This window comes from Talpa europaea (genome assembly GCF_964194135.1).
Source record: "Talpa europaea genome assembly, chromosome: 5".
NCBI lineage: Eukaryota > Metazoa > Chordata > Mammalia > Eulipotyphla > Talpidae > Talpa > Talpa europaea.
Genome location: NC_140071.1, coordinates 278,039 through 305,598, shown reverse-complemented (window position 1 = coordinate 305,598; position 27,560 = coordinate 278,039). Strand labels below are relative to the sequence as shown.

Sequence of the window (27,560 nt, the reverse complement as noted above, 5' to 3'; positions counted from 1 at the left end):
ATGTCCCTGCGCTTCACGGTGACCCCGGCGGCCGCCGGGCCGGGCGACGCGGGGCCCGAGCCCGGGGGCGACGACAGCCCGCCCCCCGGCGCCCCCCCCGGGCCCCCCGGGCCCCCCGGGCCGCCGCGCGCCGACGCGCTGCCGATCCTGCGCTACTGCCACGAGCCGAGCCGCTACGGTAGGCGCGGGCGCCGTCGGGGCGCGGGGGCGCGGGGGGCGCCGTCGGGGCGCGGGGGCGCGGGGGGCGCCGTCGGGGCGCGGGGGGCGCGGGGGGCGCGGGGGGCGCGGGGGGCGCGGGGGCGCGGGGGGCGCGGGGGCCGGGCCGGGGACGGCTCGGGCAGGGGCGGGCTCCGAGTCCCCGCAGGGCGCCGCCTCCCGGGGGCGGCTCCGGCCTCCCGAGGGCCCCCCCCCCCCCCCCCCCGCGAGCCGCCCCGACCTTCCCGCCCCGCGCAGGCTGCGGAGGCCGCCCCGACCCGCCGCCGCCCGCCCTCCCAAGGGGAGCCCCTGGCCCAGGACGGGGGGGGGGGGAGGGGGGGGACAGCAGCCCTGGCCCCCCCCCCCCCGCGCCTGGCCCGGGGGCGCCCGCGGGTCTGGGCTGCGGGGGGCCGGGTCAGCGGGGAGCCCAGGGGGCTCGCGGCCCCCCCCCAGCTGCGGCCTGGGCTGGCTGCGGAGGCCCCGCGGCTGCTCCAGGCCCAGGGGCCTCGCCCGCGCCCTCGGGGCCCTGCTGCGCGGCTTGTCCTTCGGCGACCTGCGGACTCCGGTGGCTTCTGGGTGCTGCCCCCACACAGGAGACTCGGAGCCTCCCCGAGGGGCAGTGGGCACCCGTGACCGGCCCCATCCCCGGGAAGGCACCCCGGGGTCCCTGCGTGAGCCCCTACTCTCCCCACTGGACCTGGGCAGGGCTGGCCCAGCCCCCCTCACCGGCCCTGGGCCCCTGCGTGCCGGCCCTTGCCCCGGGGAGCGGACCCCGCGTCAGGGGACAGCTCGGGGCTCTGCGGGGCCTTCTGGTCACTGCCGTCCGGTCATCCTCAGGCTGACCTGGGACACAGCCTTGCCCCAGGGTGCTGGGGGGCCTTGGGCAGAGTGTCCTGCCCCACCCCAGAAGCCCGGAGAAGCCCCGGCCTCCTTCACGGCCCCTGGTGGGCCACTGTCCCGCCCCCTCTCCCTCCACGCCCCTCTCCCGTCCTCTCCTGTCTCCATCCCTCCGCATCCTCCCACTTCCTCCTCTTCCTCCCTTCACAACTGGGGAGCCCCCACCCCCTTTGGCCTTGGGGGGAACACGTGCAGCTGCTAATAGACCCTTGGGCTCCGGTGGCTGGGGGACAGGGCAGGGACGGGGGACACAGCGGGGACAGACGGGGCAGAGCCGCGCCATCGGGGAAAGGGGCGCGGGGCCCACCCCCTGCAGACAAAGGCCCATTGCTTGGCGCTGCCGCAGCCAGCGGAGCTTAAACAAACAGACGCGGGCTGCGCTGCCTGGCGCCGGGCCGGGCGGGGGTGGGCGGGTCTCTGTCCCCGGCTGTCCTCTCCCTCCCAGGCCCGGGGCTGCGATGCTGAACTTCCTGCCCTGGGAGGACGCCCCGCCCTGGGCACGGGCCGCCAGGCTGGGCACCGCCCCTCCCTGCCCCGGACTCGCGGCCAGCGAGCCTGGAGGGTGTGCCCACCACGCAGGCGCCCACGCGAGGCCCTGCTGCCCGCTCCACCGGCAAGTCTGGGCCCAGATGCCCCCGGGAGGCCCAGCTGCTGGCCCTGGCTCCACGCACTGTGCCGCGGGGTGACGCGGGCCCAGGGGGCGCGGGCGCGGGCCGGAGAGCGGTGAGGCCCCTCTCGCCAGGACAGGCTGACCATCACGGTCGGCGTGGGAGGCCCTGGAGGCGAGTGCGGCCCACGCGCCCCAGGCAGAGGTGGGGGGTCAGCAGAGCCCAGCCGTGAGAAGGACTCCCCTTCGGGAGGACACCCACGAGCTCTGGGGCAGTCCCCTCTGTGCCCCCGGCCGGGCAGGCCAGGTCTGAAGCCGACTGGAAGCTTCTGGAAGCCCAGGCAGTGCAGGGCCCATGGGCTCCGCAGGCCGGCAGCGCCACAGGTGGCCAGGGGCCATGGGGTGCGGGGGCCGTGCAGGGAGGGCCCTCGCTGGCGGCCCACAGCTGTCCGCGTAGACGGGCGGACACTCAGACGGGCCCTGGGGGGCCTGCAGGCCGGGCGGGCTGGTCCCGAGCACTGGGTTCCCCTCGGGTGCTGATGGGGGTCCTGTGCTCGGCCTCACACAGAGTCCCCGGGGCTGCAAGGGCCCAGGAGGGCCCCGGGGAGACCTCCAGGTCGGCCAGTGTGTCCATCTGAGCCACGTGCACACCCAGTGTCCGCCGCCGCCCGTGTGCACCTGCACCCCGGTCTCTGCGCTCGCAGGGCGGCTGCTGGGCAGGTGTCTCTTCCCGCCTGCTGCACCTGGGAACCTGGGGGCCCGCGTGCGCCCAAGGCCCCCAGGGCCTGCTCTGCTGCTCCACGCCTCTTGGGCTCCCCTGTCCCGCGGGGCGCAGGCCTGGGGCGGCACCCCCCCCCCCCCGCAGCAGTCCCTGCAAACAGGCCTGCCAGGCTGGGGTGTGCTCAGTGGGGTCTGGCCCCGGCCCCCCCTGCCCGTCTGCACAGCAGCCCCTCTGCCGCCCCGGCGGCCTGGCCTGCGGCCCGGGTGCGGGTCTCAGTCCCTGGGCATTTGGCGGGGCCAGCCTGGACGGATAGTAGGACAGCCCGCGGGCGAGGGGGCGCCTCCGTCAGGGGCCAGGCCCTGCTCGCCAGGTGCCGCAGCCCATGGCCAGCGGGGGCAGCGGTGCGCCCGGGCGCCGGCGGGCAGCAGCGTGGCAGCAGCGCAGGGAGTGTGAGCCAGGCCGCGGGGCTCTGCACAGAAACCGTTTGGCGGCTCCTCAGAAAATTAAACAGTCGCCGCATGACTCAGCACCTGGGCTCCAGGTGCCACCCGGGGCCTGGCGGGGGCCGGGAGGCAGGGCCGGGCCCAGGGCTGCCCTCCCCGGGCCCAGAGGGCCCCCAGCGTCCAGAGCGGGGTCGGATCAGCGGGCCAGCCTCGGAGAGGGAGGGGGTTGTGGCGCGGCCCCCGCCAGGGCCCAAGGACGGGGGGGCGGGCAAGGGGCCGTGGGCCACGTGCGGGTCCAACCTGGCAGGAAGCCGGTGGGGTGGGGGGCGCGGCCCACTGGGAGAGCCTCCTGGGTGGACAGCCAGGGTCAGTCACGTGCGTGTTGCCCCCACAGAAGGCGCCCCAGCGTCCCAGGAGGGCGAGGAGCAAGGCCAGGGGCCTCCGCCGCCCTGTCCCGCCCTTTGCCGCGCAGAGTGGCCCTGGCCCTGCCCTGGCCCCTGGCCGGGTGCTGCTTCTGCGGCTGCTCTGATTAAATCAATGCACACCCGCGGGCTACCGGGCGGGCCGCTCCGTCCACGAGCTCGGCTCTGCGCGCTGCGGCTTCAGCCTCCAGGAGATGTTTCCGTCCAGGGACCTTCCTGTTTCCAATGACATCCTTCCTGACCCTTCCGGCCCGGCCCTGGGGGACAGGGCCGCTGGCTGGCTGCCGTCCGGTTCCGGGGGGGGCGGGGGGGCGGCGGGAAGGGGGCAGCTTGGTGCAGCCGCCCATGGGAGGGGCTCTGGGGCCGGCTGCCCTTCCCGCCTGCGCCCTCGCCTCGCCCGCGTGGGCCCTGGCCGCCGTCCAGCCTTCTGGCCCTGTGCTGGCGGCTGCGCCTTGCGTGAGGGGCTGCGTGAGGACACGGCAGCAAAGGTGCCTGTTCCTCTGCCGCTCAGAGCTGGCCTTGGGCGACCGGGCTTGGCCATGTGCGGGGGGCTCGGCCGCGCGTGGGGTGTTCGGGAGCCTGGCGGCCCGGCGCTGTGCCCTTGCTTGGCTGCTGAGCAGTGGGCGCGGCAGGGGCTGCGTGCACCCATGCAGAATGCACATGGTGCCTTGTGGGGGTGCACGTAGGGTACACGGGTGTGGGGGTACATGGCGTGGAGCTGTTCACGCAGGAGCTGTGGCGGCTCTGAGGCTGCTCTGTCCCTCCAGCTCCCCGCAGGTGGCCCGAGGTCCACCGGGAGCCAGCCTGAGCCCAGCGGGCAGGGCCAGGGCCCTGAGCCTGGTCTGCTCCCAGAACAGGGGCTCCCTCCCCTGCAGCCACCTCTGTGGGGCTCGCGGCCCCTCCCCGCTGGCCACCTGAGCCCTCCCCAGGGTGCCCTGTGCCTCCAGTTGCCTGGAGACTGAGCACACCTGTCCCCTTGGACCCAACGGGCAGAGCAGAGTCCTGAGTGAGGGGGGCGGGCAGCGGGGCGTTGCCGAGCTCCCCCGGGGCAACAAAGACACAGGTGGCGCCAGAACCCCCTCCCGGGGCCCCGGCCTGTGTTCGGGGACCGAGGTGACATGGATGAACCGGTCTGCAGCGGCCCTGTCTCGGGACCACCCAGCGGGCCTGCCTGGGGAGGGGCGCCCCGGCCCGAGTGTGCCTGCTGCCTGAGGGGGCCGCCTCACCCAAGGGTGGGCTGGGGCCCGGGGGCCCTCTGGCTTTGCCCAGCGTCCACGCGTGGGCTGTGGGGTCCAGCTCAGGGCGGAGGGGTCCGGCTCAGGGCCGAGCGGTGTTTCCCGAGGGCCTGTGGGCCGACAGTGCCGCACCGGCTGCTGGTCGAGGGCGCTCGCGGGCAGACACGGGGGCCTCGGGGCCGGGCCCTCCAGAACAGCGTCTCCGCGACATCTGGGCGCCCCGTGGCGGCGGTTTTCTAAGTCACCACCCCTCGGCCCCTCAGCCCTTTGGCCGCGCGCTGGTTGGTGCATGCAGGTGGGTGCCTGAAAAGCGGTTCTGGGGTCTCCCTGGGACTGGGGCAGGGCAGGCGGGGACACTGCTCCTGTGCGTGGGCCTTGCTGTCCCCGCGTGGCGGCGCCGCGGCGCCTGTGGGGCTCCCACTGGCCTGCGCCCGGCTCCACCCCCTTCCCAGGGCATCAGCGGCTCTCTGCAGCGAGGGGGAGCCCCGCGCCGCCCCCAGCCGTGCTGGAGCCCCTGGGCAGTCCAGGAGACGCGCGTGGACAGGCCATGCTGCGTCCACAGGGGGGCAGCGAGGGGCCAGACAGTATGGGGCACCAGGAGCGGGGTGCAAGGCCTCCCGGCACCAAACTGAGGCCCTGGCCAGGTCACTGCCCTCAGCCCCTGGGACAGCGCCCTCCCCTCCCCTGAGGGCAGCCGGGGTCCCCATGAGAGACCCCTTCCTGGGCTCGCAACAAAGCCCCTTTTCAGTTTGGGACCCTGCAGAGCCCCCTGGGGCCCCGTAAGACGTGGCCACCGAGCAAGTGGCTGGCTGAGGTGGGCCGTCCAGATCCAGAGTCGGGCCTGTGGGGCGCCTAGACGGTCCAGGAGAGGCCATGGCAGGTGCGCGCAGGCCAGGGCGGGTGGCAGGGCTGACTGGCTGGGCCAGCAGTGAGGGCGGCCAGAGGGCTCCAGGTCACCGAGGAGCCAGCAGCCCTGGACGTGCGGCTCAGGCCAGAGGGAGGCCCTCTCCAAGCTGGGAACCGTGGTCACCCGCCGCGTGCGGGCCTGAGCCGGTGCTGGGCACCCCTACCCTGGCCGCAGCCTCCAGGGAGGCCTCGATGGTGAAGGCCACTCCGGAAAACAGCCCTCAGCTGCCTGGCGTCGGGGTCTGGGCTGTGGCTCAGCCAGCTGTGGCCCCGAATGAACTGGTGCACGGGCGCCCCGAGCTCGCACGGACTCACATGGACTCATGCGGACACACGGGCACCGCCGGGCTCGCATGGACTTGCACGGACACACTTGGGCTCACATGGACATACACGGTCTCACATGGACTCACATGGACACACGCGGACTCACAGATTCACATGGACACACATGGACTCACGTGGACTCACACGGGCACCCCCGGGCTCGCACGGGCACACAGACTCACACGGACACACGTGGACTCACAGGGCACCGCCGGCACACACAGGCTCATGCAGAGGTGCGAACATTCAGGGACACGTGACTACACGGACACGCACAGTCACGGACACGCCTTTGTGCCAGGTTTGGCGGCGAGGTCCGCGCCCTTTCTGGCCGGCGGCCAGGTGTCGCCATGCTTCTGGTCAGGGACATCCCTCGCCTGGGAGGTCAGCTGCCGGGGCTGCGGGCAGGGGCTGGGCTCTGGGGGGAGGCTTGCCCGCAGAGGTGCCTGCCAGGGGCTGCCTGCTGGCCCCTCTGCCCCCCGTCCTGCCTGGCGCGCTCCACTGGCCGGCCACTCCCAGGCCTGTTGACAGCCTGCTCTCCGGCTGGCCACAGGCTCACTGTCCCCTGAAGGTGGATGACACCCCTGATGGCAGCCAGTGGTGGAGGTGGCCATCTCCCACTCCGCGGGCAGGCAGGGCACCAGGCTTCTCCTGGCCCTTGTCCCCTGTACCCCCACATGGGCAGCAGACCCAGCCAAGGCAGCACAGACAGGGAGGCAGCCTCAGCACCACACCTGGTCACAGGTGAGGCGCCCCCACAGAGCAGGGGCTGGGCATCAGGCCTGGCCACCTCTGTGGCCCTCAGGCATGTGGTGACCATCCCAGGGCCGTGTGTACTCAGCTGGCCGGGAGCTGCGGGGTCCCAGCTCTTGCTGTGTGCCGTGCCCCCCTCCCTGCCCAGGCTCCAGCAGAAGCTGCAGGCAGGCCTGGACACCAGCCCCCGCTGACCGCCGGCAGTAACAGGGTGGCCAGCAGGGGGCAAGGGAGGGCCACTGGACCTGCCTGGACCACAGGGTGGCGTCCACACGGGACCCTGCCCACCGCGGCTTGAGCAGGGCCTCGCCTCCCTGCACAGGCACAAGGGGACTCCCCCCTCCACGCTTGGTCCCTTCACCTCTGCCCACTGGGGGCCTCCCGGAGGGGGCCAGGCCGGGCCTGTGGTGCCGCCCCTTGCAGATGCAGTTAGGGCCCCTATTCAGGACACCGGCTGCCAGGTGTCCTGGCAGGCCCTGGGGTCGCCCCGACTTCTGGAGGGTGTTGAGGGATCCGTGGGGCAGAGAGGTCACCTGCTGCCCAGATTTGCTGGGGCGGCAGGGGGTTCCCCCCCCGGCCTGGCACAGCTCCGTGCGCGCCGTGGGGTCTCAGCGGGAGAGGTCATCCAGACCAGCTGCGGTCTGCGGTGCCCGGTGCGCCCAGGCTCCTGCTGCCACCTCTGGCCCTGGCAGTGGCGTTTGGGGACCAGCGGTGATGGCTGCCAGCACTGGGGGAGGGAGAGGCTGGGGCTTCCCAGGTCCCGAGCCCCGGTGCTTCCTCCACCTGCCGAGGCCACCCTGGGCGGGAGGGGCGGGGCTGAGTGCCCTGTGGGTGCATGACTGACCAACACGGCGCGAGGGGCAGGGGCATGCGCCGGGCGGGCGAGGGCAGTGCACCGCCCCTCTGACTCATCCCGGCTCTGCCCGTTGCTGAGAGAGGCCTCCTAGCCTCGCTGTTCGTGGGGGGCTGTCTGCCTGCCCCCGCTCTGCCAGCCGTGCCACGCTGAGCCCCTCCCCACCTCCCCTCCCGTGGGCAGCGGTCATGGCGCGTGGACCATCCTCTGCCTCCTTTGGACTAAGCCTGTTTTGTGTCCTGCTGCTGCCCCTTTGCAGTGCGGTGTCCTCCGCCGGCGGCCGGGCTCCTGGGCTCCCCAGTCTCGGGCTGAGCCTGCGCTCCCCAACGGGGGCTGCCCCGTGCCAGCTCTGGGTCTGCGCCCTGCCCTGTGCTCCGGGGACCCGGCTCCGGCCTGGGGGTGCCCCGGGCTTTGTCTGTCTGGAGGGGCCTTTGCTCCGTGCGTCCTCAGGGCCTAGCCCTGGTGGGAGCGGCCAGTCTTCTGGTTTTGCCTCCTGGCATGCAGACCCCTCCGCCTTAAGCGTGAGACCGCTGCGGCCGGGCTGCCCTCCCCACTTGGGCCCCCCTCTGCGGCATTAGGGGCCCCCTCTCTGCAGCATTGGGCCCCCCGGCTGGGCTGTCCGTCCGCGTAGGCCCGGCTGGGGCGGGCAGAGTCTCCGTGAGCTGTTTTGAGGCCGCAGCCTTGGCACGCTCCGGTGCAACCAGCGCTTGTTTTAAGATGGTTTCCCTCGGCGCCCACGGGGCGGGGACGGCGCGTGTGCCGCGGGCTCGCCTGAGCTCTTGGTGCTGTGGCCGGGGGTCCCTCTGGGGACCAGAAGTCCCAGGTCAGAGGGAGGCCGGTGGAGCGAGGCCCCGTCTGCCTCGGTCCAAGACCGCTCAGGCTTCTGCTGCTTGTGGGCGCAGAATTATCAGTTCCAGCCTGGGGCCCTGGCCTGGCCCGTTGGGCTCCACACGTCTGTGTGTCCATCCGGGCGCTCGGCCGGGGCTTGGGTCTGCTGCCTTGCTGACGGCGGCCCTGCGGGGGGAGTCTCGGTCACTTCCTGGGGACCCGGGCACTGGCTTCTCTGGAGACAGGGCGCCTGGCGTGGCTCCCGGGGCCCGGGAGGTGCTGGGCCCCCCGGGGTGCTGGGTCTGCAGCCACCTGCCCCCCGCCCCCCAGCAGAGACCCGAGAGCCCTGAGTGGTCCCCTTGGCAGGGCCTGTGGGTGACCTTGGGGTGCCCCTTGGCCACCTTATCTGTGCTGTGGGTGATAATGGGCCAGGACAGGCGCCCGCATGACCGGCTTATCTCTGCAGCTCCTCCGTGTGGAGGACGGGCGTCCCGGCCGCAGGGGTGGGGGGCGTAGGGGCACAGGGTGGCGTGGGGGCGGCCCTCCCCGCCCGGAGTGCCTGTGTGTGTGTGCATGTGCACACGTGTGTGCGCCTGGATCTTGCCCACGTGATGCCATGGTCTGGTGCCCGTGCTGCTTGCTCACGTGTGTGCCCGGGAGGGCTCCGGGCTCCCGGGGACGTCTTTGGTAAAGCCGCGAGCACCCACCAGGCGCCGAGTCCACCCAGACAGTGGAACCTTCTGCTCCAGAAAGGCTGCCCCCCAGCCCCGGCCCACCGAGTCGCCCCGGTGCCTGGGCCCCTGCGGCGGCCAGGGCAGCGCGCGGGCAGCTCCCGGGGACAGCCCCTCTCAGGCTGCGCGGGGTCGGGGAGCCCCTCAGCTTGGCCGGGAGACCCCCAGCCGCGCGGGCTCTCCCTGCAGAGCCTCATTTGCAGCTTCTCGGAACCGGGGTTCTGGGTCGGTGCCCAGCGCGCCCGCGGGGCCCTCCTCCTGGCGGCTGGGCCCGGTGCGGGCGGCGCAGGCGGCTCCTCGCCCCTCCCGCGCCCCCCGGGGCCTGGAGCCCCCCAGCCCCCGCCCCTCCCGCGGCCCAAGCCCCCAAGGCCGGGCCCACTTCGGGGCCGCGGCTCCTGGCCCCGGTGACCAGCCGCGGACACCGCCCGTCCGGGGGTTCCCTGTGGCGGCCGCCGGGTCCCCGAGGGACCTGAGGGGTTTCCTGAGGGGCTGCGGCCCGGGGGTCAGAGCGTCGGGGCCGCCCCAGCCCCGGTGACCGCCGCGCCGGGCCCGGGCCCCGCGGGAGGGGCGGCCGCGGCGGGAAGGCCGCGGGGTCACGTGGCCGGGCGGGGCGCGGGCGGGGCCCGGTGGGCGGGGCCGGGGCGTGGCGGGGCCGGAGGGGCGGGGCCGGGAGCGGGGTGGTGCGGCGGCCGGGGCGTGGCCGGGGGCGTGGCCGGGGCGGGCGGGCTCCAGGGGGCGGGGCCGGGGCGGGGCGGGGCCCGGCGGGACGGGACGGGCCGGGCCGGGCCGGGGCGGGACGGGACGGGCCGGGGCGGGCGGCGCGGAGCGGGCGCGCGGGCGGCCATGCCCACCAGCTTCACCGTGGTGCCCGTGGAGGCGCAGGAGGACGGCGGCCAGGACGGGGCGGCCCGGCGCGCGGCGGCGTCGGAGCCCCCCGGGGCCCGCGAGCCCGGCCGCCCCCGCCCGGGTGAGCGCGGCCGCCCCGGCGCGGACAAAGGGGAGCCGGGGGCGCCGGCGGCGGCGGCGGGAGGGCGGGAGGGCGGGAGGGCGGGGGGCGCGCCCCGGCCCGGCCCGGCCCGGCCCTCGTGCTCCGGGCGTCCCGCCGGGTCCGGCCGCGGCGTCTCTGGCCCCCCGGCTGGCGGGTCCCCCCCCCCCCCGCGGGCCCGGGATCCCGGCGGGGCGCCTCCCCCCCCCACTTGGGCCTCCGCGGGCCTGTGGGCGCGGCTGCCCTTCTGGGCTGCGGACCCGGGGGCACCTCCACTTTCTCAGGGCGCCCCCCCCGTGCGCGTCCCCCCCCTCGCTGCGCGCCGGAGTGAGGGGGGGGCCCTCGCCGGCCAGGCCAGGCCAGCAGGGAGGTCAGAGGTCGCACCCGCACCCCCACTTTGGGCATCGGTCCTGGGGGCTGCTGGGTGGGCTGGCAGGTCCCCCGTCCCTCTCCCTCCCCCTGTGGTGTCCCTTCCCGGAGGGGCTCCCGCCCGCTGCCCTGGGCTCCGCCTGGCGTGGACACTGGAGCCTGGGGAGCGCCGGCCCCGCTGCCCGCCTCCTGGCCCCGCTGCCCGCCTCCCGGCCCCGCTGCCCGCCTCCTGGCCCCGCTGCCCGCCTCCCGGCCCCGCTGCCCGCCTCCTGGCCCCGCTGCGTCCTGTCTGGCCTGCTGGGAGCCTCAGCCTGGGCCGGGGTCGCGTCCTCCCTGGGGCACGACCTTTGGCTGCTGGCCCCTTCTTGGCCCAGTCGCCTTTTCTGCAGGCTGCGGCGGGTCCTCCGCTGGCCTGTCTTGCTGAGCTGACCTGAGCTGGGGTGAGGGGCCGTGGCCGCCCCCGCCCCGCTGAGCCCCTCCCTGATGCTTCTCAGCCCCGGGGCTTTGGGGTCTTGGCCGTGGGCGCCCACCCAGGGGCTTCCTCCTGAGGTCAGGAGCCCGCAGCCCCCCGGAACAGCATGTGGCTGGACTGGCCTAGCTGGAGCCTGGACTTGGGTGTTTGTGCTCCGCATGTCCAGGCTCCCCGACCGCTGTCCTCGGCACGGCCTGAAAACGCTGCCGGCCGCCCACGGCCCAGAGGCACCGCCTGGCTGGTGTTGAGCTGCCAGTGTGACGGGGCTGGATGCCGGCGCTGACCTTGAGCCACCCCTGGGGCCTGGCCCCTGCCCCTTGAGGTGTTTCTGGGCACGGCTGCCCTGGTGGGCGAGGTTGACAGGCACAGGGGAGGCAGGTTCAGGAGGAGGGGTGTCGAGGGCCATGCAGTCCCCACCTTGCGGCGGGGGCGCCATGCTTGGAGCCCTCGGTGGTCTCCCAGGGCTGGCCGTGGCCGTGGGAGCTGGGTGCCCACCTGGGCAGGAAAGATGGCGGGTCCCTGCGTGCTGGATTCTGGGCTGTGGGGTGGCTGAGGGCACCCGTCCCTGACTGTTCTCCTGGGGACCCGCCCTGACGTGCTCTCTGGAGTGGGGCCTGCCTGGTGCCACCCCCCAGGCTGGGCGGGTGGAGGGTGACCGGCGCTGGGCCCAGGGCGGCAGGAGTGTCCTGTGGCCTCCCGGGGTTTGGGCTGGTGCTGCCCCTCCTGGGTCCCTGGCCCCTGTGCCCTGTTTGTGGCTTCTGGCCCTCGGGCCTCCCAGGCTGCTCACTGCCTCCAGGAGGGGGGCTGTGACCCCGAGTTGCTGGCCAGGGTCCTGCCAGCTGTGCTGGCCTGGGGCAGCAAGGGGCCACGGGACTCAGGCTGGGACCCAGACCTCACGGAGCCTGTTGGCAGTGAGCGTGACCTCTGCCCTCCAGCGGCTGCCAGGGCTGCGGGTCGAGCCGTCTGTGGACGCGGGTCCTGGGCGGTGTGGGGCCGGGCGGCCGGGACAGCCTGCCTGGGGACTTGCGGCGGGTGCTCTGCCTCCCAGACGCCATGGGGACCGTTCCTGGTGTGAGACGCGGCGCCGGCGACTCCAGGTCACGGGACACGTCTCCCGTCCCAGGTTCCCTCCCCGAGTGGGGCTGCCACGTGGACGAGGCTGAGAGCTGGGGCAGCCGGTGCCCTCTCTGGCTGGTCGGGACCCAGCCGCCTTCGGGGCAGGGTCTTTCTTCAGAGGCCAGACCCCTCTGAGCCCAGGCGCGTGTGCATCTGCACGTGTGCCGGCTTGTACACGCGTGTGCATGTGTGTGCTGGATGTGCACGCAGTGAGGGGCAGGCCAGACCGCGGTTGCCGGCACTCACATGGGTGCCCTGAGCCCCCCACCTCCCTGGCCACAGCCCCGGGGTGCAGGCCCAGGCCCCCTGTGTGCCCAGGCCCGGTGGTGCAACGGGCGGTCAGAGGGTGGGTTCCCCTCTCGCCTGGGGGTGGGAACCACGCACACGCTGCCGCCTCTAGCAGCTCAGCTTGGCTAATCTCAGGGCATCCCCCCGATGCCACCTGCCCAGGTTCGGGGGAGCTCTGCCTCAGGCCAGGTGGCGGCAGGGCCAGGGGACTCCCTGGGGGCCTGAGCCCAAGGAGCAGGGCCTGAGGCTGCGCAGCGGCTGGCGGGTTCGGGCTGGGGAAATCTTCCAGGCCGTGTCCTTGAGAGTCATGGCGGGCACTGCTGGTGGCGGGTCAACATCCCCGCAGGCCCGCGTGGTCACGCTCAGGCCCACTGTCTGCGTCAGCGGTGCTCCCGGGCATGACTGGCGCATCTCCTGGCGGGGTCGGCTGGCCTGGTGAGCGGGGCTGTGCCCTCATGACCCTGCACGGGGATGTGAGCGGGGCGGCGAGGGTTAAGCCCTTGCCTTCGTGAGCCGGGAACTCCCTCCTGGGCCAGAGCTGCTCCAGGCAGATAAGCCTTGGGCCTCAGTGCCCGCCCCCACCCCCCCACCTCCTGTGTCCATGGCCGCTGGCCCGGGGTCCCGCAGCCTCCGGCCAGGAGCCCCGGTGAGCGCCTGTGCGGGGCGGGCTCCTGCCAGGGTGTCCGGCCTGCGGCCCTCGGCCCAGCCACCTTCTCTGGGTGGTTTGGTTCTGCAGAGCGTGACGCCGGAGGAGGCGGGGCCCTGCATGTGCTGTGGCCGGCGGGGTCGCCTGCATTCCGGGCGTGCCTGAGCCGCGGCCCGGGGCTGTCGGGAGGCCGCTCGCCCTCAGCCCACCTTTGCCGTGGGTCAGCAGTGCTTTCGGTTCCGGCCCGCACACTGCGGCTTCAGCCCTGACGCGCGAGGCCTGTGGGCGCCGAGTCTGTCCACGCGGTTGAGCCCTGTCCATGCAGAGCCCCTGGCGCGCCTTCCCACGAGGTGGGACTGGCAGGCGCGAGCCCGCATGTTCTTGTGCCTCGGTTTCCCCTTGGGACCGGCTCTCATGACTTGGCTGACCTCAGCTCCCGGCTCCTGGTGGCGCTGCGGCTTGGAAGCGGCGGGCCCCTGGGGAGGGATTGGGTTGAGCCGAAACCAGAGCTGCCGGCGCCAGGCTGTTCTCGGGTGTCACCCCGTCTGCCCGAGGGTCCCCACAGCCAGGGGAGCCGAGATGGGGGCTTCCCCGGGGATGGGGCGCCTCGGGCCCTGCTGCCCAGTCCCCCGGGGCACCCACTGCACTGCCCAGGCCAGCCGCAGCCACACGGCCGGACCCACCAGCTCCCTTTCCCCTCGACCAGCCGCTCCCCAGTCAGAACTTTCTAGAAAACCCTCTTTTCTGTGACTCTGGGGGGGGTCACCCACCCCGCCTGGCCTCCCGCCTCGGCTCTGGGCATCGCTCTGGGCAGGGACCTTCCTTGCTGGGAAGCCCCAGGGCGGGCTCAGCGCCCAGGCCGGGCCTGTGCAGTGTGGGGAGGCCGGTGGGCGGGTGGGCCGGGCGAGCTCGCCTCCCGCTTCCTGTTTGCCGCCGGCTGCACTTCCTTGCGGGAACCCAGCTCCTCCCCCTGCCCTGGCCCAGGAGTGATTGGGTGTCCGATTCGCGCTGCCCCTGCTGCCCGGGCGGGGGCAGGTGGTGGGGCCAAGGTCGGCTGTCGACCTGGGGGTGTGGGCCTGGCACGCGGGCCCTGGGGAGGAGGCTCTGGGGGCCCAGCGGGGTGAGCTGTGGAGGCTGCGTCAGGGTCGCGTGACCCCTATTCTGCTGGAGGCGTCTCCCCTGCAGCTGGCGTGGCCTGCAGGCCGAGCCGATATCTGCGCCACTGGGCTGGGCGGGCTGCCCATGCTGGACGGCACACGGGGCAGTGGTGGCACCGTGGGCTGACCTGGGGTCGCCCGCCCTAGAGAGGCCCGGGAGAAGCGCTGGCTGGCAGGGCTCTGCTGGACCCCGGGCTGCCTCCCGGGCTGATCCCAGCCGCCCCACCTGCTCTCCGGACAGAGCCCGCCCCCCTCCCACTGCATGCCGAGGGCCCCGGCGTAGCCCAAATGCCCGCCGCTTGCCTGGTCCCCCACCTGCCATGGCCAGGGGTGGCTTCAGGCCGGCCCGGAGGCTGCCGTCGCGGAGGCAGCTGTGGGGGGCGGCAGGGTCACGCCCTAGTTGCAACCCAGGGTTTTACTGCCGGAAAGATGCTCGTGTGAAAGCGCAACTGCTCTCTGCTGGGCTCGGCTGGCCACTGCCCCTGGCCGCCAGCACCCGGCCGCACTCCCCACCCTGGGGCTCGGGCTCGCCTCAGACACGAGGGGCTCTGGGAATTAAGCCTGGCCTGCCGATGCCCACCCGGCCGCTGGCGGGGATCAGTGACCGGCTTTCTGTGCCGCCTGGAGACGGCGCGCGGGCCGGCCCCGACCCCTGCTCCTGCCCGGCTCCTCGGCGCCCCCCTCCTGCCCTCTGTGCGGCCAGCCCCATCGTGAGCGGGCAGGAAGGTGCAGGGAGCACGGCCTAGGTGAGCAGCCTCCTCCAGGATTGGCTCCTGCCCGTTGGGCTCCGCGGCCCTGCGAGGGCCGGTCAGGGGAGGCCGCTGCTTCCCGGCTCGCCCAGGAGGCGTCTGCGGCGGCACCTCAGCCTGGCCTTCCCCCGGGACCGCTCAGCGCTGGCCTCTGGGCAGGACGCCTGCGCCCGCTTCTTGGCTTCCTCTCTGGTGACCGAGGCCTGCGGCCTGGGGTCTGAGCTGCCTGCTGGGGTCCCGCCCCGCCGCCTGGCCTGGATCCTCCAGCCAACCCCGGTCCGTGCCCCCGCCGTCCCCGCCAGCCCCAACGCCTCTTCCTGGGAGACGGTGTCCTCGCTTAGGCCTCGTGCCGGCCCCGGGCATCGTGGACGCCGCTGGCTGCGGCTGGCGGCTGGGCCGGGCTGCCTGGGAGGCAGGCGGAGCAGATCTAGACCTGCCGGCGCCTCCTGCCCCGGGCCCCTGCACTGACCCGGCCGCTTCCCCGACAGGAGATGGGACCCCCCGAGAGAACAGCCCCTTCATCAACGTGGAGGCCGAGGGCGAGAGTTTCTTCGAGGGGAAGAACATGGCGCTGTTTGAGGTGACCGTGTGCCCCGGGCGGTGGCGAGAGCCGCTGGTCAGGATGGGTGCTGCCTGTCCAGGGGTCACGCGTCCGCACAGGGCTGCGCTGCTGCAGCGGGGCCTGACCTGGGCGTTTCTGGGCCAGGAGGAGATGGACAGCAACCCCATGGTGTCTTCGCTGCTCAACAAGCTGGCCAACTACACCAACCTCAGCCAGGGCGTGGTGGAGCATGAGGAGGCCGAGGACAGCCGGCGGCGCGAGGCCAAGGTGCGTGGGCCCGGGCGGCTTCCTGCTCCCGGTGTCTGGCCGGTGGCCAGCGCTGCCTGTGGCCAGCCTGCCCACACATGCCGCCTCTCGGGGCCGGAGCCCGGGCACCCCCACCTGTGTGCAGGCTGAGGCCGGCCACTGTCCCGTCCAGGGGCTGCTGTCTCGTCCAGAGCCTGCGTCCCATCCAGGAGCGCTGTCCTGTCCAGAGCTGTTGTCCTGTCCAGGGGCCGCTGTCCCGTCCAGAGGGCTCTGCCCCCAACCAGGGGCCACTGTGCCATCCAGGGCCTGCTGTCCCGTCTAGGGGTGCTGTCCCGTCCAGAGGCTGCTGTCCCCGTCCAGGGATGCGGGGTCGGTGCTGAGCCCTCGGGCTGCTCTGGCTCTGCCATCCCAGGGCCTCGGCTGCCCCCTCCCGGCACCCAGCCCTGCACGGCCGAGGGCACCCAGCACCCACTCTCTGTCCTGCAGAGCCCGCGCATGGGCACCTTCATCGGCGTCTACCTGCCCTGCCTGCAGAACATCCTGGGCGTGATCCTCTTCCTGCGGCTCCCCTGGATCGTGGGGGCGGCCGGCGTGCTGGAGTCGCTGCTCATCGTGTCCCTGTGCTGCACCTGCGTGCGTGGCGGGGCGGGCAGGGGCGGCCGTCCGGGAGGGAGGGAGAGAGGGTGTCCCGGGGACTCTGGGCCAGGGACCGCCAGGCGCCCAGCCCCTCTGCCCAGCGGGCGCGGCTGGTGTCCCTGACCCGCGGCCTCAGGCCCTCCGGGTCCCGCCTCTTCTCCCTGCTCCGCGGCGCATGTCGGGAGCGTCTGCAGCAGCAGAGGTGAGGTGTGGCCCCACGGGACCTCGCCGGGGCCCTCTGCCTGTGGGGGCTGCTTACCCGAGCAGGTGAGGGCCAGGCGAGCAGGTGAGGGTCCTCTGTGCCCACAGGACGGGCCTCCGGAGAGAGCTGGCCCCACACGGCCCCTCCCCAGTGGCCGCAGTGGGTGCCCTGGGCGGGCGTGTCCTGCAGCCCGGGGCCCCTCCGGCCTGGACCCGGGCCCTCCGCGTGGGCTGGCGAGGGGGTGTGGCCGCGCCGCCCTCTCAACGCGCCGCCTCCCCGCAGACCATGCTCACCGCCATCTCCATGAGCGCCATCGCCACCAACGGCGTGGTCCCAGGTGAGCTGGACAGGGCCTCCCCCGAGACCCCGCCGGGAAGCGGGACGGAGACGCCCTCTGGGGCGGGGCGGGCGGCCAGCGTGTCCTCTCTGTGCGGCCGGGCCCGGCGCCCGTGGGCTGGGTGGGTGCCTGGCTGTGTCCCCGCGGGCGCAGCCGCGTGGGGCTGTTCCGGGGTGGGGGAGCGTGAGGCGAGGGGGCTTGGGGTGCCCCGCTGGTGGGGGTGGGGCGGGTGCCACGGCAGGGGGTGTCTCTGGATCGGAGGGGGGCCGTGTCTGCCGTGGAGCGGGCCTGGGGGCACTGGTGCCAGGAGTGTCGAGTGGCGGGGACGGCGGGGCTGGTGGCCTCCGGCCCGGCCCGCTCCCGACCTCTGCCTGGCGTCCCCACAGCCGGCGGCTCGTACTACATGATATCCCGGTCTCTGGGGCCCGAATTCGGGGGGGCCGTCGGCCTCTGCTTCTACTTGGGGACGACGTTTGCGGGGTCCATGTACATTTTGGGGACCATCGAAATTTTCTTGGTGAGTGATTTGCCTGGGGCTGGACTGCCTGCGGGACCTGCGGCGCACGGCGGCTGGTGGGGCCTGGGGGTTGCCCGGCGTCTGCCTGGCCGAGGGCACACCCGTCCTCCTCCGCTGCCCGGGGCACCTGTCCCTTGGAGCAGGGCACGAGCCGTGCTCGGCCTGCAGCCCAGCGCCCCTCCAGATCCAGCCCGGCCCTTGGGTCTGCCCGCCGGGCCCTGCAGCAGCCCTGGAGTTGGGGGGCCTGGGGGGTCCTCAGCAGGGCCCTGAGCCTTTGGTGCGGCCCTGGCCGCCCGGCACGTCCAGCTGGGACTTCACTCCTGCAGACAGACATGTCGCTTCCCGTCAGGGACAGCGGGCGCTCTGCCAGCGAGCTCTGCTAGCCCAGGAGGGGCCGGGCCCTGCCTGCGGGTCCGCCCCAGTGCCTTCTGGGGTGTGGCGGGAAGGAGCCCCATGAAAGGCCTGGGGCCTGCTCCCCGCGGTGTGCGGGCGCCGGCAGCGCCCCTGACCCGCCGTGGCCCCCTGTCCGCAGACCTACATCTCCCCCAGCGCGGCCATCTTCCAGGCCGAGTCCGTGGGGGGCGAGGCGGCCGCGCTGCTGCACAACATGCGTGTGTACGGCAGCTGCACGCTGGCCCTCATGGCCGCCGTGGTCTTCGTGGGCGTCAAGTACGTCAACAAGCTGGCGCTGGTCTTCCTGGCCTGCGTGGTGCTGTCCATCCTCGCCATCTATGCCGGCGTCATCAAGACGGCTTTTGACCCCCCGGACATCCCGTGAGTCCCGGGCGCTCCTGACCCTGCCGCGCGGCCCCGCTCCGGCCTCTGGGCACGGCCGTCTGGGCCTGGGCCAGGGCCGGGGCCAGCCAGCGGGTGGGGCGGGTCAGCAGCCCCCAAGCCAGGCGGCTGTGGGCTCAGGTGGGCGCGGGCAGGGCGGGGCCGCCAGGGGGCGCTCCCGAGCCTCGTGGCTGCGGAGGGGCAGGGAGGCCCGGGGCCGGGCAGGGGGCGCTGCTGACCTGTGCTGGCCCCGCCCATGGCCTGAGTCCAGCACCGTCCCTTTCCGGGCGCCCCTCCCCGCCCCTCCCGCAGGGTCTGTCTCCTGGGGAACCGGACGCTGGCCCGGCGCGGCTTTGAGGCCTGCGCCAAGGTCCACGCCACCGGCAACGGCTCGGTGCCCTCCACCCTCTGGGGCATCTTCTGCAACGGCTCGACCCTCAGCGCCGCTTGCGACGGCTACTTTGCCCAGAACAACGTCTCGGAGATCCAGGGCATCCCCGGCGTGGCCAGCGGCGTCCTCCTGGGTGAGCCCCGCTCTCACCCCGGTGCCCTGGGAAGCTGGGGCGGGCCCGTCCCCGTGCGCCCCACGACCAGCCGCTGTCCCCACAGACAACCTGTGGAGCACGTACGCCGAGAAGGGCGCCTTCGTGGAGCAGCCGGGCGTGGCCGCAGCACCGGTGCCCGAGGAGAACCGGGCGGCTGGGCTGCCCTACGTGCTAGCCGACATCACCACCTACTTCACCATGCTGGTGGGCATCTACTTCCCCTCCGTGACCGGTGAGCGCCCTCTGCCCCCGCCGCTCTGTGCGTGCGCGTGTGCGAGCGGCCCCACGTCACACCGGTGTACACGCGCCCTTCCCGAGCCGCCTCGGCCACCCGCTGCCCCTGCAGGCCCCAGCGGGCTGACCCCCGCCCTGGCACTGCCCTGCCCCTGGCGTCCTGGGTCCGCAGCTGTCGGGGGAGGGCACGAGCGCGCCGGGCGAGCGGGGCCAGGTGGCGGGGCCGTGGCGTGAGCGCTGGTGGGTCCCTCCGGAGCCCCCACCCATGTGGGGGCTGAAACCGGCCTGGAGCTGACCTGGCTGGTCACTGCTGGTCATGAACTCACCATGCCGGCCCTGCACCTTCTGCACGAGCCCAGGGGCTGGACGAGCTCACGGGACCCCGCCTTAGGGGGACGACAGAGGGGTCAGGTCCCAGCTGACATGCCCCGAGGTGGCCTGGGCAGCTTCCTGGGCGCCGGCGGTCAGCCTGCAGTAGGGCAGCTGTGCTCGGGGCGCCCTCACTCCCTGCCCTGTGGCAGCCTCTGGTGGCAGCTCCCCCACACACACGGTGACGCCCCCACCCCACAGGCATCATGGCAGGCTCGAACCGGTCTGGGGACCTGCGGGATGCCCAGAAGTCCATCCCCACGGGGACCATCCTCGCCATCGTGACCACGTCTTTCATTTGTATCCTTAGAGGGGCAGGCACCCTGGCTCCCGGGGGCGGGCTCCCGGCCAGCCACGTCCCTCGGTGCCGCATGGGTCACGGGCCACCCCCGCCCTGGCACCCCGGGTCCCAGGCAGGGTCCCTCGATGCCACCGTCCCACGCGGCTGTCCCCCAGCTCCCACGGTCACGCATGTCCCTGCTGCTTGCAGCCTTCCCAGTGCTGCCTCATCCTGCTGTGCTCACCGAGGTCCTCCCCCTGGCAGCAGGGCCGTTCTGCTCAGGACACACAGGCTGCCCAGTGCCCACACCCACTCCCGGTGCCCACTGCCCACGCCCAGTGCCCACACCCGCTCCCGGCACCCGCTCCCGGCACCCGCTCCAGGCCCAACTCCCTCCATCCTTGACGCGGCCGCAGACCTCTCCTGCATCGTGCTGTTCGGCGCCTGCATCGAGGGCGTGGTCTTGCGGGACAAGTACGTGTGTCCTCGCGCACGGCGTCCAGCGCCCTCTGGGGACACTGGCTTTCTTGAAGCTCAAGCCCTTGCTTCCCGGTGTTTACAGTCTTGTGGGGGCCGGGGGCCCCAACTGCCCTGCGCTGTGCGCCGATCTCTACCCTCCCACCCGCTCGAGCCCACTGTGGGGGCCACGGGCACCCCTGACCATGGTGGAGCTGGGGTGGGGCTGCGGGTGAGGCTGTGCCCGGGCTGGGCAGCATCTCTGTGCCCTTGCGGCCACCTTGCCGCCCAGTTCCCTCCTGGAGCCCAGCCTTGTCCCCGCAGGTTCGGGGAGGCCCTGCAGGGCAACCTCGTCATCGGCATGCTGGCCTGGCCGTCCCCCTGGGTCATCGTCATCGGCTCCTTCTTCTCCACCTGTGGTGCAGGGCTGCAGAGCCTGACGGGGGCGCCGCGCCTGCTGCAGGCCATCGCCCGCGATGGCATTGTGCCCTTCCTGCAGGTGGGCGCGGCTGTCTGCAGCGGGGGGCTGGGAGGGCCTGGGCGGCCACTGCGTGGACCCTGGCCCCACCCCCAGCGGCACGAGCTGGGGTGAGGGCAGAGACCTGGGAACCACGCAGCCCACTGGGCCTGCACGTCCAGGGGGCCGGAGCTCTGCTGTGGCCCCCAGACATGGCCTGGGGACGTGGCGTGACCAGGACACGCTCAGGACCCTCTCGTGGTCAGGGCGGGCCCCAGTGCCGCTCCCCTCTGGGCCCCGCCCACAGCCACCTGCCCCCCCAGGTGTTCGGCCACGGCAAGGCCAACGGGGAGCCCACGTGGGCGCTGCTGCTCACGGCCCTCATCTGCGAGATCGGCATCCTCATCGCCTCCCTGGACAGCGTGGCCCCCATCCTCTCCATGTGAGTGCCGGGGCGGGGGGCACCCCGCAGTCGAGCCCGGCCCTGCTGGCCGTCTGCCGTGGCGGGGCGGCCGCCGGGTGGTGACCGGCCCCTGCGCCGCGGCAGGTTCTTCCTCATGTGCTACATGTTCGTGAACCTGGCCTGCGCCGTCCAGACGCTGCTGCGCACCCCCAACTGGCGCCCCCGCTTCAAGTACTACCACTGGTGAGCGCCGGGGCCGGGGCCTGGTGCGGGGCCGGCGGCCTCCCGCCTCGTCGCATGGCCAGGGCCCTGCAGGGGCAGCAGCGACGGCCCTCAGGGTGGACTCCGCGGAGGTCAGCCCGAGGCCTCTGCTTCGTGGTGCCCTTGGAGTGACCGGGAGGAAGTTCCCAGAGGGGCAGGACGGTGGGGGGCGGGGTGTGGCCGCGGTGGGCGTGGCCGCGGTGGGCGTGGCCGTGGGTCAGCGCAGCCTGTGTCCTGCAGGGCGCTGTCCTTCCTGGGCATGAGCCTGTGCCTCGCCCTGATGTTCATCTGCTCCTGGCACTACGCGCTGTTCGCCATGCTCATCGCCGGCTGCTTCTACAAGTACATCGAGTACCGCGGGTGAGCGCGGGCAGCGGGCAGCGGGCAGCGGGCAGCGGGCCTCGGTCAGGGCGCAGCCGCGCCGCCTTCCCTCTGCGCCTATGGTGGCCACGCTGCTCTGGGCCGCCACCTGCCCACCCGCCCGCCCCGGCCAGCGGGGCTCTCTCAGCCGCTGTCTGGAGACTCTTGGGGTTGCACCCCAATGTGCGGTGCGGGGCCTTCGCACCCGAAGCTCACACAGAAACGAGGCGGACCCCAGGGAGGCGGGCCGCAGGGAGTAACCCAGAGCCATGGCCCCCCACGGCCCACCAGGGCCCGGCTGGACCGCGTGGCTGCGGCAGGGTGCCCACGTGGGGCTGCCCCTTCCTCACCTGCTCCGGCCCCGCGGCCTGCACCAGGCTGGGCCGCCCACCACGGACCAAGGCCGCTGGGCTGCGGGGCGGGGCCTCTCGGTGGGGCTGGCAGGGTGGGGGCTCAGGGGCGGGTCCGGGGGTGTGGGTCTCGGGGGCGGGGTCTGCGGGGTGGGGGCTCAGGAGGGGTCTCGGGGAGCCACCCCAGGCGCGGGCCTTCCGGCTGCTGAGGCCCCTCCCAGGCCTCTGCGCGGGCTGGGGCGCTGGAGCCCAGGTCGCTCCCTGCCAGGGTGCCCCGTCCCCAGCCCCGCAGAGACCCAGGGGCTTTCCGGGGAGCCCGGCCCGCGGTCTGGGGCGGCTCCGGGGCCCCGCCTCACCGCAGCCCCTGCGCAGGGCGGAGAAGGAGTGGGGCGACGGCATCAGGGGGCTCTCGCTGAACGCGGCCCGCTACGCCCTCCTGCGCGTGGAGCACGGGCCCCCCCACACCAAGAACTGGAGGTGAGGCGGCGGGCGGGGCGGCGGGGGGGGCCCTGGGCCCGGCCTGCGGTGACACGCCCCCCCCCAGGCCACAGGTGCTGGTGCTGCTGAGCCTGGACGCGGAGCAGCGCGTGAAGCACCCCCGCCTGCTGTCCTTCACGTCGCAGCTCAAGGCCGGCAAGGGCCTGACCATCGTGGGCTCCGTGCTGGAAGGGACGTACCTGGACAAGCACGCTGAGGCCAAGCATGCGGAGGAGGTGTGAGCTCCGGGGCCGGGGGGCCCTCCCGTCCGGGGGCCACCCCCATCCCCCAGGACCAGGTGCCCGCTGCTCCCAGGGGCACCTCCGGCGGCGCAGAGCCCCGGCTTCCTCCTCGAGGTCTCCGCTGAGACCTGCCTGGCCAGCCCTTCCGTGGTCAGGGCCCAGGACCCTCGGGCAGGCGGGATGCCGACAGGGCTGCCCACAACCCGCTGACCATGTCTGGGAGCCCGGAGGCCCACTCCCGAGTGCCTTTTGGAACTCGCCACCCCTCTGTGCCCACGTCTGTGCCCAAGGGGGAAGCACCTTTGCCGCCCACCACAGCCTCCCGCTGCCGTCCGGCTGGCTGGAGCACTACAGGGGCCTTCTGCCCGCGCGCTGCTGCCCCCACGGTGCTTGCTGCCCCTCGTGGCATTGATCTTGGGCGCACTGCTGAGCTGGCACTGGCCGGCTGGTCTTCCCGGCAGCTCACGCGGGCGTTTGCGGGGTGACCAGCAGGGACAGGGTGACCCTGGCGGAGTGTGGCCGGGCTCCTGGAGGTCTCGGGTTCAGGGGCCAGAGGCCCGAGTTCTCCCACAGGCTGGTTGGGGCCTGACGTGCCCCGTCTCCCGCTTCCCCCTGCGCAGAACATCCGGTCTCTGATGGGCATGGAGAAGACAAAGGGCTTTTGCCAGCTGGTGGTGTCCTGCAGCCTGCGGGACGGCGTGTCGCACCTGATCCAGTCGGCCGGCCTGGGTGGCATGAAGCACAACACGGTGCTCATGGCCTGGCCCGAGGCCTGGAAGCGGGGCGACAATCCCTTCGCCTGGAGGAACTTTGTGGGTGCGTGTGGGCCCCGCACGCCTGGGGATGAGGGCTCCACGGCCGCCGCTGCCCCGGCTGCGTGTGAGCGCGCTGTCCCCCCCGCAGACACAGTGCGCGACACCACGGCGGCACAGCAGGCCTTGCTGGTGGCCAAGAACGTGGACCTGTTCCCACAAAACCAGGAGCGTTTCAGCGATGGGCACATCGACGTGTGGTGGATCGTGCACGACGGGGGCCTGCTCATGCTGCTGCCCTTCCTCCTGCGCCAGCACAAGGTGGCCGGGGCGCGGGCGGCGGGGCGGGCGCCCTGGGAGGGGCAGGTGCGGCGGCCGCCTCCAGGCGCTGGCCCCAGGCTCAGCACGCGCCCCCGCAGGTGTGGAGGCGCTGCCGCATGCGCATCTTCACGGTGGCCCAGATGGACGACAACAGCGTCCAGATGAAGAAGGACCTGCAGGTGTTCCTGTACCACCTCCGCATCAGCGCCGAGGTGGAGGTGGTGGAGATGGTGCGTGGCGAGGCGGGGCCGCGGGGCTGGGACGCCCGGCGAGGCCCGGGGCTGACGACCCCTGTGCTGCGGCTCGCAGGTCGAGAACGACATCTCCGCGTTCACCTACGAGAAGACGCTGATGATGGAGCAGCGGTCGCAGATGCTGAAGCAGATGCAGCTGTCCAAGAACGAGCGGGAGCGCGAGGTCCGTGCGCGGCTCGGGGCGCCCTGCTGGCCAACGCCCTCCGCCGCCGCAGGGGGGGCAGCGGCTGAGCGAGCGGCGCGTGCAGGCGGGTGGGCGGCAGCGGGGACGCGCAGCAGGGCGGGTGGCGCGGGGCTGGCGTGTGGGTGAGGGGCTGGGGGTCGGCGGGCGAGGGGCTGGGTGGGCAGGCGCGGGCGGGAGGACGGTGCGCGGTCCGGGGGACGGCAGCGCGTGCGCCCGGCAGCTGGGGAGCTTTGTGTCTGCTCCGGCCGACACGGCGTTCTGGGGTTCAGGTTTTGGGGCACCAGAGCCTGTGTTGGAGCCCTGGCCGTGGCTCCCAGGTCCAGGTGGTCCCGTGGCCGTGTCTGTTGGGCATGCAGGGCCCGGCCTCTCGGGAGCCTCGAGGCTCCAGGCACAGCAACCTTGTGCCCCCGCTCACCAGGCCCAGCTGATCCACGACAGGAACACAGCGTCTCACTCCGCGGTGGCCGCCCGGACCCAGGCCCCGGCCACCCCAGATAGGGTGCAGATGACCTGGACGAAGGAGAAGCTCACCGCGGAGAAGCACCGGAGCAAAGACCCCAGCTTCAAGGACCTCTTCAGCCTGAAGCCGTGAGTGTCTGTGCGGCCAGCTCGGCCGTCCCGAGAGCCGTGGGGCGCCCTGCTCTGGGGTGCCCGGCTCTTCTCAGTCGGCGGCAGCTGTAGGTCGGGGCTTCCTCTGGGGCAGGTGCAGCCACTGGCTGGGGGCACCCCCCACCCCCACCACGCGGCGCTGAGCCAAGCCCCAGGGTGGTCCCGTCCGAGGGAGGGGCCGGGTGTCACCATCCCAGAGCCCCCCGCCAGGGAGAGCGCTGAGTGCCCCTCCAGGTCCTGGCGGTGGGGAGGACTCGGGGGGCGCCGTGGGGCCTGGCCTGGGGTGGGCTTCGAGGGACACACGGGCGCCATCCGGAAGTAACGTGATGTCATGTTTCTCTCCCCGTAGAGAGTGGGGAGCCCTGTAAGTGCACTCACTGCCCGGGCCTAGAGAGCTTGCCGCGCGTGCCGTGTTGCGAGTGCACGGCCATGTGCGTGTGGCGTGTGTGCATGTGCATGGTGTGTGTGTATGCACGGCATGTGTGCATTGCAAGGGGTGTGTGCACGTGCGCGGCGTGCGTGTGCATTGCATGGTGCGTGCATGTGCATGTGCACGGCGTGATCGCGCGCACCGCCATCAGCCCCCGCGTCTGCAGGCAGCGCTTGCTCCCGCGGCCGGGTGGAGCCGGCTCGCCTGTGCTCAGCGCGGACCGCACGCCCCAGCCTCATCCTCCCAGTGGCGGAGAACGGGCCGGGGACGGCGCCGGCCCCGTGGAGGGCAGGCGGGCTGGCCGCAGCTAGGGCCCCGTGGAGGGCAGGCGGGCTGGCCGCAGCTAGTGCGTCCTCGCAGGCTGGGCCCAGGGCGCCCGCGGGATGGCGTCAGGCCCCTGCCCCGGAGGGGCCGCCCCTCACCTGCCTGGTCAGGTCCTCGGTCTCGTCTCGGGGCAGGGCCCAGGCGGGGGAGGTGTCCTGCGCTGTGGGAGCCCACTGCCTGCACCCCGACCACGCATGGTGTCCCGGCCTGCATGCAAGAGCCAGAACGTGAAGCAGAGATGTGGGGTGAACTTGTACCCCGACACCCCGCACAGCGGCAGTGTCAGGGCGCCCCTCTCTGCCCTCTGGAGGAGGCGGGAGAAGCTGCGGGAGGCGGGAGGCGGGCCCTCGGGGCGCCTGTCTCCAGTCCTTGCTGCAAGCTGGCCCCCGCCGCCCGCCGGCCCGTCCGCCTCCACGGCCGCCCCGGCCCTGCTCGCCGCAGCTCAGCCACGTGGGGCGGGGCCACCTGGACCCCCCAGTGACGTGGGGGCGCAGCCCCAGCCAGGCCTCGTCCTCTCCCGGTCTCTGGCTTAAGGCGGCGTTGCTCCGAGGCTGTGCCGGGTGTTCTCCCTCCCCGCGTCTTTCTGTCTGTCCGCCTGTCTGTCCCCCCAGTGTCCGGTTGCCCGTCCTGCCCTGCATGCCCCTGGGCAGGTTGAGTCCCGACATTTGCCCTTCAGCCTGGCGTCCCGGCCAGGACCCTGACAGTGGGCGCGCGCGGCCCCCGGCCTCCCCTCTCCCTGCGGGCGCCTGGGCCCAGCCGACCGGCGCGGTGTGGCCCCCGGTTGCCGGCTCATAGACTAGACGCTTCAGCTGTGGTGACGCTTGGCTGAGGAGCGGCCGCGCGGCCGGTGCCAGCCCCGTGTGGCCCGGCAGGGCGGGCGGGGCAGCACCCAGTGACCCCACCCCCTCCGCCGCAGGAACCAGTCCAACGTGCGCAGGATGCACACGGCCGTGAAGCTCAACGGCGTCGTCCTCAGCAGGTCCCAGGACGCACAGCTGGTCCTGCTGAACATGCCGGGGCCCCCCAAAAACCGGCAAGGGGATGAGAACTGTATCCTTTCCGGGGTGTGGCCCAGCGCTGTCTGGGGCACCGCAGGCTGGGGCGCTGGGTGGGAGCGGGGTAACCGAGACCTTGCTGAGGCCGGCACCTGGGGGCCTCCCCTACACCAGGCCACAGCGGGCGGTGGGGGCTCCTGCTGCCCCCGCCTCCCAGGCCCGTGTGGCGGCAGCCATGCACCTCTCGCTGGTGAGGAAGGGGTGCTGTGTGAGAGCTGCCAGGGACGGGCCAGCCGTGGGGCGTCGACGAGCTGATGAGCTCTGGGGGCCCGTGGGGCATGGGCACTGAGGATCAGCACGGCACGGAGCCCTGCACCCCTGCACCCAGAGGAGGCTGCTGCCTGTCCCTCACCCCGATGTTGTCGTGAGGCCAGAGGCCGGGGTCTCCCAGGTCAGGCTGTCCCCACGCCCAAGGGCTCCCTGCTCACGCTTTTCCCCCGCCAATCCCTGATCGCGGCCCCCACCCTGCCAGCCGCCCGCCCGGTGCCCTTAACTGCCCCACAGACATGGAGTTTCTCGAGGTCCTGACCGAGGGGCTGAACAGGGCGCTGCTGGTGCGGGGCAGCGGCCGCGAGGTGGTCACCATCTACTCCTGACAGCCTCTGGACGCAGGGCTGCGGCGGCGCAGCTCCCTGCCCAGGTTTCCAGAACCCCGCCTGGCCCTCCCAGCCGGCAGGACCCCCAGCTGGACACAGCCACGCCCCAAGCTCCGGAAATGACCGCTCAGCCGCGCCCCTCGGCCAACACCCCATCCAGCAGGACACCCACGAAGCACCGGCCACCCCGAGGCGCGAGTCACCCCGCCCAGGGGCCCCAGCTGGGCCGGCACCGCCTTGGGAAGGGCAGGGCCCCGTGCGGCCGCTGCACTTTACCCCAACTGTCCGGGTAACCGTGCGGGCGCCCCGCCGCCAGGGCGTGTATTTATTTGAACGTGGATTTCACGCCCTCGGGGAGAAGAACCTCCCGCAGCTGCCGGGGTCCTCCGGCCCCGGACACCTCGGCGCCTCCCGTGCAAGGCTCCACGGGGCTCTCGAGCCCTCGCCCTCTGGTGGCCGCTGGCCGGGGAGCCGGCCACCCGCGATCGGCCTGTGTTGGTGCCCGCCCCGCCCCCCGCCCCCACACACAGTAGTCCGCGAGCCAGCGCGGCCGCACAGCAGCCACGGCGCCCACGGCCACCTCACGGCCTACTAGGGGCCTCGTCTTCGTATGACTTTGTTAGTGGA

General features: G+C 73.4%; 1 protein-coding gene across 3 annotated transcripts; it reads left to right on the top strand.

Moving 5' to 3' along the window:
• Positions 1-26,933, top strand: SLC12A7 (solute carrier family 12 member 7; the record flags this gene model as incomplete). 3 transcript variants are annotated; one of them, XM_084232854.1, is made up of 25 exons in its annotated part: positions 1-178; positions 15,189-15,280; positions 15,407-15,529; positions 15,995-16,141; positions 16,629-16,683; positions 17,070-17,200; positions 17,733-17,974; positions 18,287-18,498; positions 18,584-18,751; positions 19,324-19,422; positions 19,819-19,876; positions 20,183-20,357; positions 20,639-20,757; positions 20,863-20,961; positions 21,220-21,339; positions 22,062-22,166; positions 22,234-22,402; positions 23,029-23,224; positions 23,312-23,481; positions 23,580-23,711; positions 23,791-23,898; positions 24,338-24,507; positions 24,878-24,892; positions 26,199-26,332; positions 26,842-26,933. In XM_084232854.1, 25 exons carry the CDS (start codon positions 1-3, stop codon positions 26,931-26,933), a joined length of 3,309 nt encoding a protein of 1,102 aa, XP_084088980.1. The 3 variants fall into 3 exon arrangements, with proteins under 3 accessions (XP_084088980.1, XP_084088979.1, XP_084088981.1); XM_084232853.1 differs by lacking the exon at positions 24,878-24,892; XM_084232855.1 differs by lacking the exons at positions 1-178; positions 24,878-24,892 and adding an exon at positions 9,762-9,885.
• Positions 26,934-27,560: the final 627 nt, after the last annotated feature.